General features: G+C 41.0%; 1 protein-coding gene across 4 annotated transcripts in view; it reads left to right on the forward strand.

Moving 5' to 3' along the window:
* The window catches only part of DPP4 (dipeptidyl peptidase 4), a 992,858-nt gene that overhangs the window by 924,474 nt on the left and 51,991 nt on the right, over positions 1–16,393 (forward strand). For all 4 annotated transcript variants that reach the window (XM_069616324.1, XM_069616327.1, XM_069616325.1 and 1 more), the window contains one exon: positions 3,381–3,445. In XM_069616324.1, the coding sequence (XP_069472425.1) occupies positions 3,381–3,445 (65 nt within the window). The remainder of the gene's footprint in view (positions 1–3,380; positions 3,446–16,393) is intronic.

Here is a 16,393-nt window from a genome sequence, read left to right on the forward strand (position 1 = left end):
GTACTGGCTTGCCTGTGTCGTTCATCTCATCCAATTGATTCCATGCCATGACCCGGGCAAAAGCCAGATTGATGTAGACCAAGAATGCGATGGATTTCAAGGAATTGTTGTACCTGTGTGTAAGTTGCTTTGTCAAGAATTTTAAGAAGGAAGGGCACTGTCATTATGGGCCTGTAGTTGTTGAGGGAAGATGGGTCAAGTGAAGGTTTTTTGTAGAAGTGGCCGTACCCAAGCTTCCTTAAGGCATGGGGGAACAGGTCCTGAGGCAAAAGAGGCGTTTATGAAGGCAGTGAGGAATGGCGCCAAGGTGGCTGCACAGTCCTTGATGATTGCGCTGTGCAGTCGTCACCTTTGCAATGTGATGGTTTGAGATATTTCAGGAGGGTGAGACATTCGGGTTGAGTGACATCCTTGAAGGAGAAGAGGGGAATGTCCTGGGTGTAAGAGGTCGGCGTGGATGTTGCCAGGTGTGACCTTACACGATAATGTCCCGCAAGCTTGGGGCTTATTGCCTAAGTAGGTTCCTGTCTCACTATGGTGAACCATGAAGCACAGCAACATACCGTTTAGCACTGGCAATGTACCCTTCAGTTCGATGAAGATGATAGTAATTATCCTTCTTTGTAAAGACATAGAAGCCACAGAATTTATTATCTGTAGCAGTGTAAAGTGCCTTTTGCAGCATATTAAAGTGTTAGAATGACTGCAGTCCATCAGTATTGGGCCTTCTGAATAAGCAGGCAAGATTTGAAAATGTTCATTTGTGACCATGAAGCACAGCAACATACCGTTTAGCACTGGCAATATACCCTTCAGTTCGATGAAGATGATAGTAATTATCCTTCTTTGTAAAGACAAGGAAGCCACAGAATTGATTATCTGTAGCAGTGTAAAGTGCCTTTTGCAGCATATTAAAGTGTTAGAATGACTGCAGTCCATCAGTATTGGGCCTTCTGAATAAGCAGGCAAGATTTGAAAATGTTAATTTGTGGACCACATGTTTTCAGCAGTGTCGTTTTACCTGTGAAATGAATATGCTAATACACGTTCTTCCTCTGCCTATTTAAAATATGCACTCTGAGAAATGTTTCACATGATCAGAAATATAATTCACTAGGCCCTGTTTGTTTCTCTAAAAAATGCTTTAGCTCATATTTGTTAATGCACGACAACTGGGCAGGTTTACCTATGAAAATGCAAGCATCTTTTAAATGGTAAATTAGCTGCTCTGGGGCCGATTCATGGAAAAGGGCAGATAAATCTTGCAAGTGCTGTGAGCCGAGAAGGACACTGTGCAAACCTGCGTGCAGATAGAAAAATTTGTTACGTGCGTATTTATGGAATTTACTGGGCAAAGTAACCGTATCACAAGTCTCACCCGGAACACACCTACATGCAAAGCAAACACAGCCAGGACAGCTACCGTGGCGTGCTCCCCCGAGCGCGAATACGCGCACCCTTCAAAACAGTGTGTGAGGTTAGCCTCCAGCAGGCCTGCATTTCGGTCCCCTGTAACCGTACCCGTCACCCAGACAACATGAATATGACAAATCAAAACTCTGTTGAAATCTTGAAAAATCTGCATGCAAACCACCGTAAACCGGCCCTGCACCGCGCTACACTGCGTATGCTCACCCCCAAGTTGGATCAGAACCCTGGTTGTGTACACACACCCCAAAATCCAACGTGCAAACCCACCTCTGTGCTGCCATTCCTATGTGCAAGTGTACTTGCACCTGCCTTTTGGTGGCGCATAGTATGAAGGACTTGTGTGGACATTTCCCAGCGTGATCGAATCCATCAATATGTCTCGTGCCGTGCAATTGTGGGCGTGCGAGGGACTGCCTGCAGGCCGTCACTTGGAACGCCCACTTTTTTGCAAGTTCTTCCTCATTTCTGGAGTTCCACCCCATTTCCAGCCATCTGCGCAAGTCATGCCCAATCTCTTTGTGGAGTCGGTGCAAGGCCCTCGACGGGCAGGAAAAGTACAGCGCATTTCATTCCATGATTCGACAAGCACAGATTTACATGCAATTTTGCATGCAAGTACCCTTTTTTCCACGCAAATAATTCCATGAATCAGGCTCTAGGACTTCCCAGTTGGGTACTTTCCCTATTCCAGTTACTAGGTTTCAGAACCTGGGAATTATTATTGATAATAAGCAATCTTTAATTTATCAAGTTGCATCCACAGTGAAGAACTTCGCTTGAAAATTCTTAAACTTTTACGTAAACCTTGTCAGTAAGGTCAGAGCAACATTGTCCTGTGTAATGACCAGCATTGATTATGGAAATGTCATATCCCTGGGAACCTCAGAACACACTTCCTCCCTGCAGAGAATGCAGAATATTTATTTTTTAACTTTACTCAAGCTATGAAGGTTTGAGCATGTAAGCACTCGTGTTCCTTGTGCATTGGAAGCCAGTTCAAACCAGAGTTTAATGCAAGGTATTTTGCGTGGTATATTCTGTTTTCTATTAACAAGGCCTACAGTTCCTCAGAGACAAGTTCGGAAAATCTACAAAAAAAAACATAAAGCATGTTGCAATAACTCCAAACTATGGTATTCCACACTGGAAAATGTATGAGAAATTGTGAACCACCTCATCTTTAGAAAAAAAAGAAAGAAAACATATTTTTGCATCAAAACAAACAAATAATTCCATTGCATGGTAAAATAAGGACTGCACGTAAAATTCAGGAGGCCATTCACCAGTAATGTGCCTCTCAAATGTGCTACTCTAAAGGGTTCATAAATGCTTTACTACCTCAAATCGTTTTCAAAGTGATTGAGATATCTGAATATAAATAATATGCCCTTGTTTATGGCATGTCTTACCAGGTACCTCCCACCTTTAAGTAATATAGCATGTGTGGTTACTCTCCAACTTCACAAACTCCAATTTATCAACCCTTGAAGCATAAAGGGACCTGCCAGGATTTGGTACTGAAAATGAAAATGATCCACAACTCTCTGAAGTGAGGCTCAACTGACTGAGCTATCAAACCCTGTTGACAGGTTTACTGCACATCATCATATGCATAGCTCTTTCATAGTAAACCAAGCTAAATGGGGCGCACTTGCATGGCACCATTTGGGGGTCTTTACGAATAAGTAGATGGTGTTTGATTGAGTGTTTAAACCAAATCATGTATTCACTGACAAATATCTTATTTGGTCAGGGAATATATAGTTTATCAGTTCATACTGATTTCTACATGTTTTACAGATACACAGTGCAATTGCTGATACTGCATATAGTGGTCTCACTGTGATTATCTCTGTTGTGCTTGCCAAAAGTAAAGTTGTATATAACATCCATGTTTCATGTAAATAACAATTTAGTATTCACGTGGACCTCTGTTTTTTTGTCACCAGATTCAATATACACTGAGCGTTACATGTGCCTTCCCACTGAAGAAGACAACCTTCCGCGTTATGAGGTACGAATCAATATGCAGGCACTTCGAGTGCAGTGTGTCTCGAAATAGTAGTTTCCTCATCACATGCAAAGCTAACAATTCTAAGGTGGGTGCATTGTGGTGGAGTCGCCAAGGTTAAAGCAGTTGTTGCACTATGAAGGAGGGCAGGGAGGAGAACACTGACCAAATTCCCTCAAGGTGCAGTTCATGACCTAATGTGTACAACCAGTTTTGATTGGCCTAAGCAACAAGGATACTGCAGCTGCTAATAACTGTGAACTACAACTGTAGCTATCTACAATCAGCCGCCTGGTTCCAACCCAAAAACGGTATAAAATGAGAGGTAAATCAGTGCTCTAGCCAACCATACATGAGCATGCCTTGAACCATAAACACGAGCTGGATGACCTCATTTTATTATTTTTATTAATGTACATATTTCAGCCTTGTTAAAGCCCCCACTGCATGTAATGACTTCAAAGCTTGAAAGTGTGGACAGGAAAAGAGAAGGGAGGAGGAGGCAGCAGGTAGGGGACACAAAATAAAGAGACAAAGAGAAGGGTAGCTACAGTCACAACAAGACCAGAGGTTCCATTCCTGTTAAATCATGCATTATTCCATTTAAATATAAGTGCATACCGTGGACTTCTGTCATTAGACATTAGGTGCGAGTCACCCCTTGAGTTCCCACTTACATGCGCATAACAGTTTGAATTACCAAGTTGAGGCAGTATGCACTTTACAGACACTGGTTTTGAGGATTTATTCTACAAATACTATTTATAGTTTCTTTTGCTACCGCTTTTTTTTAAGAGACATTCAAGTGATGTGGAAAAACTTGTGTCTCTCAAAATAAAATGAACAAAAAATACAGTAGCAGAGTAACTGGGGCAGATGGACCACTTTTGGAAACACATTGCAGATCACGTGTTTTTCAAATTAACAAGTGTATGGACTCTCACTAAACCCACCTCAACCTCCTTCCACATCTTGATCTCAGCTGTGAGACTTCACATGCAAGTAATCTCCCTCACAATCACAGATGACTTTCCTAAGAAGCCAAACCCTACATTCATAGGTCCAGAGCCAAATATGAACACCTTCCACTTTATCTCACCCACTGTCTAAACAAATGCCTGTGCTCTACAACATAGCTTCCACTCCACATGCATTTCTGCTACAGTAACCCTCATAGTTTTATCGCAAAGAGACCATCTCTCTGGCCTCTGGACATGGGTCATCATTATGATGCATACAAAATGTATCATTCTTCGACAAAACAAATTATCTTAAACAAGCATAGGACTTCTGGAGCAAGTGAGAACAACAATCAATACAAGCAAACCATAACTGCATACTAACAACAAATCTTTGATTAAAAAAACGTTATTTCTCATAGTAAATGACAGGTTAATATAATAGTCCAAAAGAGCACCTTCATTATACATATTCCACAACGTAAAACATATCCCCACCTGTCAGTACAATGTAAACCACACAAAACACTATGACATTCTTCTTGAATAAAATCCACACAATCAGATCAACAACAACAAATATGCAAAATCATTTGCCCCCACAACTAACATCCACACGTACTCAGTCTGCAGAGGTGGCATTGTTCTTTGAGCGAGATTGGGCTGAATCAATTCTACACATTCATAAAACCATGCAAACATGCACTTTGTCAGCAGACCTCCCGCTCAAGTTTGCAAAAACTGTGCAGAATGGATTTACTATGCAGCATCCAAACTCAACAATGCATAGTCCTAGACAACCTATAATCCATTGGAAAAAAATAATTGTGGCATCATATATTTCAAGCTAAAGGATGTAGGATTTGAGGCAAATATCTTCATACCATTTTCCAATCTTCAGAGTCGATTTATTGCACCAAAAATATATTTGTATTACTTACATATTCTGAACCATTAGCAAAAAGATGTACGGAAGCGGAGTGTGGAATATGGACAGCCACTGTTAAGTGAATTGATGAGAATAGCCAACATCTCTAAATCTATTCTTTACTTGAACGATGGAAATAAAATGATATGGAGATCAAGACTAGCAACTGGAAAAAAAAAATCAAAACAGCTGATAACCACAGAGAGCATTATACATATACTAGAAAACATTAAATCTACATTTCTATCAGTTAATTTGAAACATCACAAATAAATGACCCCTCTAGATGTGTAATATTCATAAAAGAAAGGCCTGGGGTCAACGCTGCATCATTAAATGTCCCTGTAGTGAAGAGAACAATACTGATTTCAACCATATGCTGGTTCACTGTGAAATATGTTATAATTGCTGAAACAATGCCCTCAAAACACTGAGCCTCATTACATACACTGTTGGCACTAATTCCATTATCAAGACTTTTTGGGATTTAACAGAAATACTGCCTGTTTTACCACACTGCTGAATTTTAACTTTGTAGCAGAAGCAGTGGAGTTAAACTCCATCTGTTCACCTTTAAATATTGGAACATGTACTGTGGCAGAACGACTGTTTCTGGTAAATCCACCAAAATCCTTCTAATGAGAACTAAGAGGCATTAACTGTAACACATGTGGCTGTCATTACTCCGGAATTACCACCAAACACATAAGGCCTAATGTCTTCTATAACAGGGAAAGGGAACCCTGAGTCAACATCATGCGATTTCTAAATCATAATTAAGCTAGGTCTAGTGTATATGGGGACATGGGAATGCTAGTTCCCACATACTGGGAGACCTAGCTTTCATTTTGCTAGCCATCACTAGGCCAAAAAAGGTCAGGAAATGGATAGAACCAACCACACCAAAAATTAAACAGTGGAAACGGCAGCACTTAAAAACTCTCCAAATTCCAATACAGTTAGTACACTATTGGTGCATCAGTGAGGGCCAGTGGTCTTTCAACTGTACACCAAACCCAACAAATCAAAATGTGACAGCCAAATATGTTGGTTGAAACTGCACGTATACTGGAAAATTGTTAAACCTCAGTGACAGTCTTTGAACCGATTAAAAAAGCCAGGAGGCTTATTGCAAGGAAAATACAACTGCCAAGCATGTACTAAAACTAATAAAAGTATTAAAAGAAATGGAGGGAATATTGGGAAGAAAGATGGAGCAAAGAAAGTAGCAAAATGTAAAGAGCACGAAGTGTATTATGATTATTTTTTTTATTTTTTATTTTTTTATTATGGTTAGTTTATTTTAAACCTTTCATACAAATTCACATATTTTTCCATCTCATTTAAAGCAAAGCAAAATCATATACATCTTCAGGAATTCAATCACAAGTCTTAGGAGGGCATCCAACCATAATCTTACTATTGGGCAACTTCAGCAATTCTTCCACAAATTTCATCACCCCTATAATGGCTGATTTGTTATCACCAATTAAGAATATGTTGCACCATGCCTTTTGGGTTGAAGGGTTACAATCTTTGATGATCTCATGGAAATATTTCCTCCTCAATCCATTTGAGGCTTCGCCATCTATGATAAGATGCTCAAGAGACTCAATCATAGGGATCTGACCACAGAACCGACAATCTGACGTGAGTCTGCCCAGCATCCTCCTCTGGCTTAACACTTCCCTTCTTGGTAGAATATTCAGCCTTAACCTTAGAAAAAGGACAAGGGAATTTAGTCAGGTACATTGGATGCCGCTTCACCCCTCTACCTTCCAGTCCCAAGTTGAGGGCTGACTTGTATTTTGATCTATGGGCTATAGTATTGATCCATTCTTGATACAGGAGTTGCTTTTTAACTAGTCATCAACAAAAAACGCTCCCCGGAGTCATCAAAAAAAAAAATCCTCCGAGACTCCAAGGTCCTCCAACCAAGACACACACTTCACTGTCCAGCCGTCTAGCAGGCCTCCCCCTTACTAAGGTCATTTTGTTAGTATTTCAAAAGGTGGAGGTGCCTCTATATCAATACACTTCCCATAAAATGCCAGTATCTTCCACTTGGTTGCAGATAGCATCGATTGGAGCCTTGATTCACATACAATCATTACAGTGGGGGTAGACTGGGGAAGGTGAAGCACTCTTTTCCAAAAGTACCCCTCAATGATTTCCCAGAAAATGTTAGGCCACATGCAGATGTTCTCTGCACCATAAATCATGATGGGCACAATCCTTTGTTTAAAGTAGGTGCATACACGAACCATGGAGAATTTTCCCAGCCTTTTATGCAAATTTAGAGTTGTAAGTCATTTACACGTGTGTGAGTCTAATGTTCTCCATCCATTGTTTTTCAATACTACACTGATTCTAAGTCCCACCCAGGTTGATAATAGTATCCAGACAGTCAAAAGAAACCTTGCCCACTCTCCATTTAAAACCCAACTTCGTTTTCCCCCTTTTAGGTTCCAGACCGTTATTTTTGTCTTTTTGTCATTGATACTCAGATCATTCCGCCTAAAGTATTTTACCATTTCATTCAGTCTCTGCTGCAGTTCTATTTGTGTCTGATCCAGGATAACAATGACGTCAGCATAGATCACCCAAGGAATTGGCTGATTATATAGCCTCGGGGTAAAGGCATGGATAGAATCCTGGCCTTCTTTGATATCTGCCAGGAAAAGCTTAAATAGAGTGGGAGCAAATGAGCATCCCTGGTTCAGACCCCTAAATGTCAAGATTTCATCAGAGAGATGTCCCTGGGCAGAAAGTCTGACCCGCACACTTGTGTTTGAATACAGGGACATAATTGCCTCCACCAAATCTCTCGGTTATACCCACCACAACAGCTTGCCCCACAACCTTTCCCTGCTGACGATAGCAAAGACCTGCTCAAATTCTATGAATGCCACATATAGTTTAGATTTTGCCCAAAATGCTCCAGCCTTTAATGCATTCAGCTGGAAAAGGTTGAGATTTGTCCCCACTCCCCTGATGAAACTAGTCTGTCTCTAGTCTCTTTAGACCAACTAAGATTAGCTGTCACTGTTGGAGGGAAGAAAATATCTTTCTCAAACTGTACAGGAGGGAGATCAGTCAATAATTTGAAGGATTTTCCCGATCGCCCTTCTTGAACACTTCGAAAATGAGTGCCGACTTCCAAGAGTCTGGCACTTCCTAGCAATCCAGAATTTGTCTAAACGATAAAAGGCAGAACTCAGAACAAAATTCTGGATTCTCCTTTTGTTAAGGCCATCAAGGCCAGCAGCCTGAGATGTGTTCAATTTGTTTATTAAATAAATGATGTCCTCTTTATCAAACACAATATCCCATTTTGAACCAGATGTCTTTTTACTAGAGGATTGCTTCTCAATCTCCATCGCCAAAGCCTGTTCCAAGTATCTGGGCCCAGGCAGGTTTTCCTCCCTAAACGGCCCTTTAGCAAAGAGACATAAGTAGTGCACAACACATTTCACCTCAGATACTGTTGGTATCAGGCTTGCCAGTTGGTGGCTTTCGTTGTAATTTAACACAGCCCAAAGTTCCCAGGTATTTATTTGCTGTTATTTTCAATATTACCTCAGCATCATGCTGCATGTGAAGGGCCCCAGAAGATAACAGACAATTACGATACTACTGTTGCTTCCTTTTCCTTATCAGCTTGTATCTATCAATTGTGACCATCTGGCTCAATTTTCTCAAATCCACCCAGTATGTTTTCCTTTGTTCCACCAGGATGGAATTTTAGTGGTATAACCTCATAGCCCCAAAACGGGGGCCCAAGGATGGGGTGGATTTAAACTGAAACAATAGGCCTTCTTAATTCAGGGACACCCCCCTGACCAGTGACAACTACCTCAAACCCTCCACCACCACGGATACATCCCCTGGCTGAATTTGTAGTCTATTCCCGGCCTAATTCACCTGCATAATATAATTTTTCATTTTTGACCTCAGCCTACCACCCTCCTTCCATTTAAATTCCAAGAGACAATGGTCACTATTGCCTGTGGGGCAGACCTCCATTGAAGAAACCCATCTATTGACGTTAGATGATATAAAATAGTAATCTAGGCAAGAGTGCTGGGTGCCTCTACACCATGTATTATTTATAGGCATGTCTCCCTTGGTTTGGCCATTTAACAATCACAATATCACAATAATTCAGTTATTTTATCTAAAGCGAGGCTTTTTCCTGCGTTCTTGCACATGGAAGTATTCTGTCCCTCCCATCAAAACTATTTAGATTAAGGTCTCCACAGATTATAAAGTGGGGATTAGTCTCATTTGTATAAACCCTATCTATCCAAGTGACAATCAAATTAACAAATGAAACTTCATTCACTGAAGGTGGGTTCCAATACAGGTTAAATATAACCAGGGACACATTTGATAAGCCTCCAGTTCTTTCACTAGTTAAAGAAACCAGTTGGACAAAGGGGGTTAGATTAACAGATTCCACTACTTTCACCCCTCTGCCCATCTTTACTAAGGTAAGTAGCCCTGCCGACAGACTTGCCAATAGATTTCTTTTACCCGGGTTACAACAAACCTCAAAGTTATCACAAATGTGGGGACTACAGAGCCATGTCTCCTGTAGGCAGATAACATCATATTTCTTGAAGCAAGGCCCCTGTGCATGAAAGAGATGTTCATGTCCCCTTGAATTACAGGAGCACCATTGAAATGGTACTGAATCCTTTATTTCTGGACATTATTCTTGGACAATTGAGCCAAGGCACCTGCCAACCAAGACCAGTCTTGTCTACTTTTATCTGATGAATTCTGCTCTTGGTCAATCTTTATCATCCTTTTACCAAGCTTGTCGCAATCCGTAGTAATATTTCATGATGTCAGCTCTCTCGCTCTTGATGGAAGTGCCCGCTCATGGGATATGGAAGACCGGGGGTCTGCCGATGACTCAAGATTGAACCTTTTCCCGATAGTATATTCCGTTCCATACTTGTGTGAGGATTTTCCACTTGGATGGGCCTAGGTGTGTCACCTCTTACTGTTCCACAAAATGGCTTTTCTGGGATCTCATATCCCAGTGGGAGTAAATCTCCTGCTGCTTCAAGCAGAATATTACACACCAGGCTAGAATATAAATGAAGAGAGACCCAGTCCATCCGATTTTCATTATCAGATTTAAAATTTCTTAGCTTTGGCACGCAATGTAGAAGTCTTAAAACATTCACCTGGTTCAGAATTAGGCCATCTTTAAAGGGGATAAGTCTTTCTATTGTGATCATCAAAACCGGATTTTTGTTAGATATCTGTGTTTTTGCAGATTTTTCCTTGCCATGTTCTCTTTGGGTGGGCTGCGGTATCATTCCCACGTCCCACTCCTTTGCCGACTTTGTATGGATGGTTGTCCTATTTCTTCTTTCTTGCAGAGTGCAAAATTATTGGGGTGGCAGTACATGGTCAACTTGGTTCTTAGGGTTAATAATAAGTGAGCTGGAAGGAGAGCCAGCTACCTCATCGCTAGGAGAGGGCAGTGGATCAAGAGTACTTTCACCCCAAGATGTTTCTTCCGATGCTTCCTTCTCAATAACAGCCCCATCGGAGTAGATTGATTACTCTAGACAACGCAGCATCTCCTCACTCATCACCACATCTTCATTTTCTAACTCAAAAGATGGGATTGACTTTAGCTCTGCTCTCAACACGGGTCTAATGACATTATTTTTCAACACTTTTTCCTGCTTTGATGATGCCGGCGGGGGAGTCGTTCATTTATGCAAAAACACCTTTGAGCTGTTTGATTTTGGTTTATTCTTATTCTGCAGGTTTTTTGGCTTCTTCTGCATTGTACCCTCTCCTTTCATCACTGGGACTTTGGTCTTTGTTTGTTCAATGATAACAAAGGGCTTCAGGCCTGATGTCATGGCATTAACCTAATTGGTTGGTCCATTTACCAGAGTTACTCTCAATGGAGCCATCACTGTATCTTGGTGGAGAGTCTTCTCAACCTTCTCATATTTTGTACCTCTAGGGACTGATGTTCATGCCCAGGCTGTGCATTGACCCATATTGCAATCAACTTTTGCAACATTCCCCTTGAATCTGTGGCCTCTCTTCCTCGATAACATCACACTGAACGTGCATGTCTCTGCCCCCCTTTGACTCCTCCTGGGGTCTACTTGGTAGATGCTGGGAACAGGGACAATCAACTTGAGTGAAGGAGGGTTTAGAGCAATCATTTCTGAGGTCAAACAGTCTTTCCTTGCTTCTTTATCCAAGCATCCTCTCAGTGCATCTGCTAAAATTCCAGAGATAAAAGCTTTGTATGAGCTGTTGTTCATAGAGTGGCTTGCTCTTTAATTGACTCATTCACAGACTCATACAATGTAATACAGGGATTTAGGAAGACTGTCAAACTTGACATTATGATGGCCTGAATGTTTTCCATCTCAGGAGCCCTAACTATACCCTAGACATACCACTTTGCCGAAGCAATGGTCTCTCTGAGGGTTCAGAATCCAAGGAGGATACGGAGGAAGCACTCTGTAGGCTTCCCTCACTTCCATTAGATTGCTCAAAGGTTGACAACACAGACAAATGCACCTTCTGATATCACAATATTTTCCAGTGGGATAACATTTGAGTCACTCCTTGTTAAAAGCAATTTGTCTTTGGATGGTATTCTTTCCACCCTACTTTCATTCAGTGTGTCCTCCTCCCACTCTTTTAACCTAGCTGTTAGTGTTTGAGGTGTGAGTGGTAAATGATTAAAGATCTTGCAGAGTCTTCTCTGACTTTCCATTGTTGTTTTAATTTCAGCAATGTCTCTCGAGAGCCTCACGGCAATAGCCACATGTTGTATTTCCAGGCAATCTACAGATGGATTAGGACCTATATCCATTTCTACGGTCTCATCGCAGTTGTTTTGCATATAGTCAGGAGAGTCGGAGCGTGCAAAAATGTCCTCTAGATCCACATAATCCACTGCTTCACCTGAGCAATGCAGCCATAAGTAGAGGTATGGGGTGTTGTCATCTTCTCCACGACTTCTAAGGCATCAGCGTTAACATTAATCTCAGACCCCTCTTGCCTCATGAGTTCCTTTGTTTGACTTGAAGTCGAAGATTTCACTGTATTCATCGCCTTCATCATACGCTCACCAGGATGCAGTATAACATGCGTCTTCATCTTAGTTGACTCCTCCCCAGGCAAAGCTGGCAAAGCCTTATATCCCCATTTGAAGCATACTGCATTCGCTCCGGCTCCTGCCCCAGATCCACTGGCCCCTGATTATGGATGTTAAGCCTAGGAGGTTGCCAAAGAGGTTGCAAAGTATCAGTTGTGTGAATGGCAATGTGGCAATTAATTGTATTAATGGACTCGGATAACCACAATGTCCCCAAGGGGATCTTGGATTTCCATAGAGTCATCAGTAGAAATGCCCAAGCCAGAAGCAGCCAACAATTCTTCATGCTTTCTCAAGTGCGCTTGTCTGCGAGTGCATGAGTCATTCGGTGACATGAGTCTTTATTCATTCTTTCCAAGTTGTGACAGCAGGGGAGACAAACAAGGATAATATGAAGTGTGTCAGGCGGAGTGTACATATAAGTCAGGAGGGACACTGGCAGTCTTAAGTAGGGCTTTATCACAAGTGGAAGCGGAAAACACAATTCACTCATGAATCATCCACTTTGCTGGCACGCCAATAGTTGAAGGAAATTGGAGTTCTTTGTCATTGAGCAGAACTGGTCAAGGTCCCAGGCTCCCCAGCACCCCAGACTGCCAGACTGCACCACTCAGCACCACTCAGCGGCTCGCTCTGCGAGGATTAGAGTCCTTTGTATCAGTGCTCCGCCTTCACAAAATAGACCCAGGGAAGAGACTTGCTGCCAGAATGCACCACTCAGCACCACACAGAATGATTTATTAGAAGACTTGTTGATCATCCTCAACTATATGACATTGCACTTGCCACATTCTCTGCTTTTGTGAGTTTGTATAATTCTTATGTTTGGCATTCGCTTTCTGCTGTACCATTCAATAAATGAAGGACTAAAACATGGAAAAAAGACAACCTAAAATGTGGCATCACTACTTCAGAGACTGAATCAAACCCCCATGCACATACCAACTGCAAATGTGTAGTGATACTGAAAGTCAAACAAGAGTCATCAGTAATTCATCTATAAGCAGTACAATCAAAGTCAAGACTCTGGACTTAACAGAGCGCTGAACATGCCCTTCTCTTAGATAGGGTGTCATTTTAGGCTCTTCTGTTTTCATGCAACCATTAACATAGTTGACCTACTTAATTATCTCAAAAGTTTTTGTATTTAGTTGAACAAATCTTAGGGTCATATAGAAACTAGTTTGCGTTCTTCCTCTAAAATTGATACGAGTAACTAATGTCGCTGGCAATACCCCTGGGATCTTACTCTTCGTCCATACATAATAAAGTGGGGGTACTCCTGTCACCTTTACATCTAACATCTACATGTGATTGCTGCTACCCTTGATCCATGCTTGTTTAGTTATACATACATGGCATCCAAATACATTTAAAAATCTCCAACTTATCCAAACTTACAAGACTCTCACCAAGACGTATTGACAAGTGTGGATTCAAGTTTACTTAAACTGAATTTCTCTAAAATATTTAAAACAAATAGTACAACCTAGACAGTGCATCTGATTGATGTTATCCAACACATTTGTGATGGTTTGCTTTAACGAATGCTGAGAACAGGATTTAACATACTGGATTACTGAAACTATCATGACTGCTGGACTTCCAAAACAGTAATGAGTAAAAAAGACACAAGGTCAGGCTTAATGTAGTTGATTAACACAGCTGGTTCAAAACTATAAAGTGTAAAGGAGGATGTGCACAAATCTAAACACCCTGATATTACCCAAAACAGAACCCAGTAAATTAACTCGGCAAAAAGGAAGAATGCAGAAAACATATTTTTTTTTCTTAAAATAACCAAACTGAAACAATGAAGACATACAATGTCCTATAAAACAAAAAGTATATCAAAATGTTAAGAGGAACACATCTGGTCATGAGCACAATGGATTAGAGACGGAGAAGCGAAGGAGGTTTGAAAGGGTGATTGGGGATCCAAGGCTTTTCTGCTGTCTTGAAAGTATATTGTCATTGTATTATTCACATTATCAGCGATTTTATTTAAAAGAAATGGGTTGGAAAAATGCCTCTCTATCCCTGTGCTAAGAAAGGATATTGTGTACATGAAAAACTAAAAACTAAAGATCAACCTGTTTCAAGTAGCTAGTAACTTAGAAAGCATCCTCGTGTCCAAAACCTTCTAAACTGACCCTCACACTAGAAACAAATAACTAAGAGTGCAAGGAATTATTTCTGACATAGGTTTAGCGAACAACATAAAATAAATCCAAAAGCGAAAAGTGTCTCTTTTAAACAAACTGTTTCTTTGTATTATTTGTATCAAAAGAGTATCTCTTTATCCAAAAATTCCCTGAGGGGTTTTCACTGGATTCAGAAAGTTCTTGTTCACACAATGTCTTCCAAAACATTCATCAATGCTTTTACAACAAAAGTATTTCTCTTGAACAGCAATATCTTTATGTTGGATTTATAAAGTTCTCATTCTGTAAACTTAAGGATTTGACTTTTGTACTTAACAGGTTTCCTGGTACACTTCATTGTTAGGTATGTTTGTATCGCTATTAAACTCTTTTCTTTACAACCTTTCTTTGGGATTTCCTGATATACTCTTTGATCAGGAATCCTTTTATGGGTTCGTTCGACTCCTGTTATACTTCCCTGCCAGGTACCTTCCTCAAAGGTTATAATTCTTTTTTATAGCTTCAAATGCCTGGTTTATTTGACTACCAAGACTTCTATGTATGGCCTTCTTAGATTCCCTTATATACTCCTCTGTCAGATCTTGCCACATCATTACAATCTTTTTCACAAGTTCAATGGATTGGCTGGTATACTTCCCTGCCAGGAATTCTTTCTATTGAGGTATTGTAGTTCCCCTGGTATGCTCCCCTGCCAAGTATCTTACCATAAATGTCACAGTATTTTCCACAACTTCAATGGATGGCCTGATATTTTCCCTTGCCAGGAATATTTTCTATGTTGGTTTTACAGATCCCCTGGCATACTTCAGTGGCAGGTGTCTCATCACAATTGTACATACTTTTTCACAACTTCAATGGATTGCCTGGCATAATCCCCTGCCAGAAATACTTTCTCTTGAGGCATCAAAGATCCCCTGGCATGCTCATATGCCATGTATCTTAACCGACATGTCAGTTGCCTGGTGTCTTCTCTTTCCCAGGACTTCCCTATTTTTTTCATGATTATTATCAATCTTTCACATCAGCTTATACTTTGCACTATCTATGTATTTTCTTAGGCTAACACTTGTTTCACCTCTCCCCCACATTGACATTTCATGCATATGTAACCTTTCAAATCTCGTTGCTGTACTTTCTCTTGTCACTATTCAAATCTTCGTCCTCTTTGAAAATTGTCCAAAATATTAATCTTGCAAACTTCATTCACTTGCTTGCTGTCTTCTCGGTATGCCCCAGGATCCCGAGTGGTTCTGGCCCGATTCACCTGTGTTTAGTGTTGTCCCCAACTTCTTGTGTTACTGTGGTGAAGCTTCCTCCCTGGATTGGCTTTCCAGGTAATGCAGGTGTTTCTTCAGCGTTCTCTGCAGCTCCTTGTATACTTGCCGGCTTCCCTCTGCGGCCGAACTGGAGGATGCCGCTTCTTGACTCAACTGTACCTCCAGGAGCTCAGTTGTGCTTCTTGGTGTTCCTGGGCCTTCACGTAGGTCTGCTGCACTCCTTTCTCTCTCGTGCCATGCCGTTGTATGTAACCCGTATTTGCATGCCACAGCATGAATGTGCCCATCTTTCCTACTGCACTTCTTTCCCTACTGCTCTTCTGCATGCTGCGGTTGCTTTTTTAAAGTTTGTAGGCAAGTTATTTTGAGTGGAATAATTGGTTTGCGCATTGGTCTTTGAATTTGGGTTGATATGTAGTGACTCTTCCGTCCTCTTCTTCGGCTCAGTACTTGTGACTTTTTGGGAGCT

Source organism: Ambystoma mexicanum, chromosome 9 (assembly GCF_040938575.1).
Source record: "Ambystoma mexicanum isolate Mex_15411 chromosome 9, UKY_AmexF1_1, whole genome shotgun sequence".
In the NCBI taxonomy this organism is placed as follows: Eukaryota; Metazoa; Chordata; class Amphibia; order Caudata; family Ambystomatidae; genus Ambystoma; species Ambystoma mexicanum.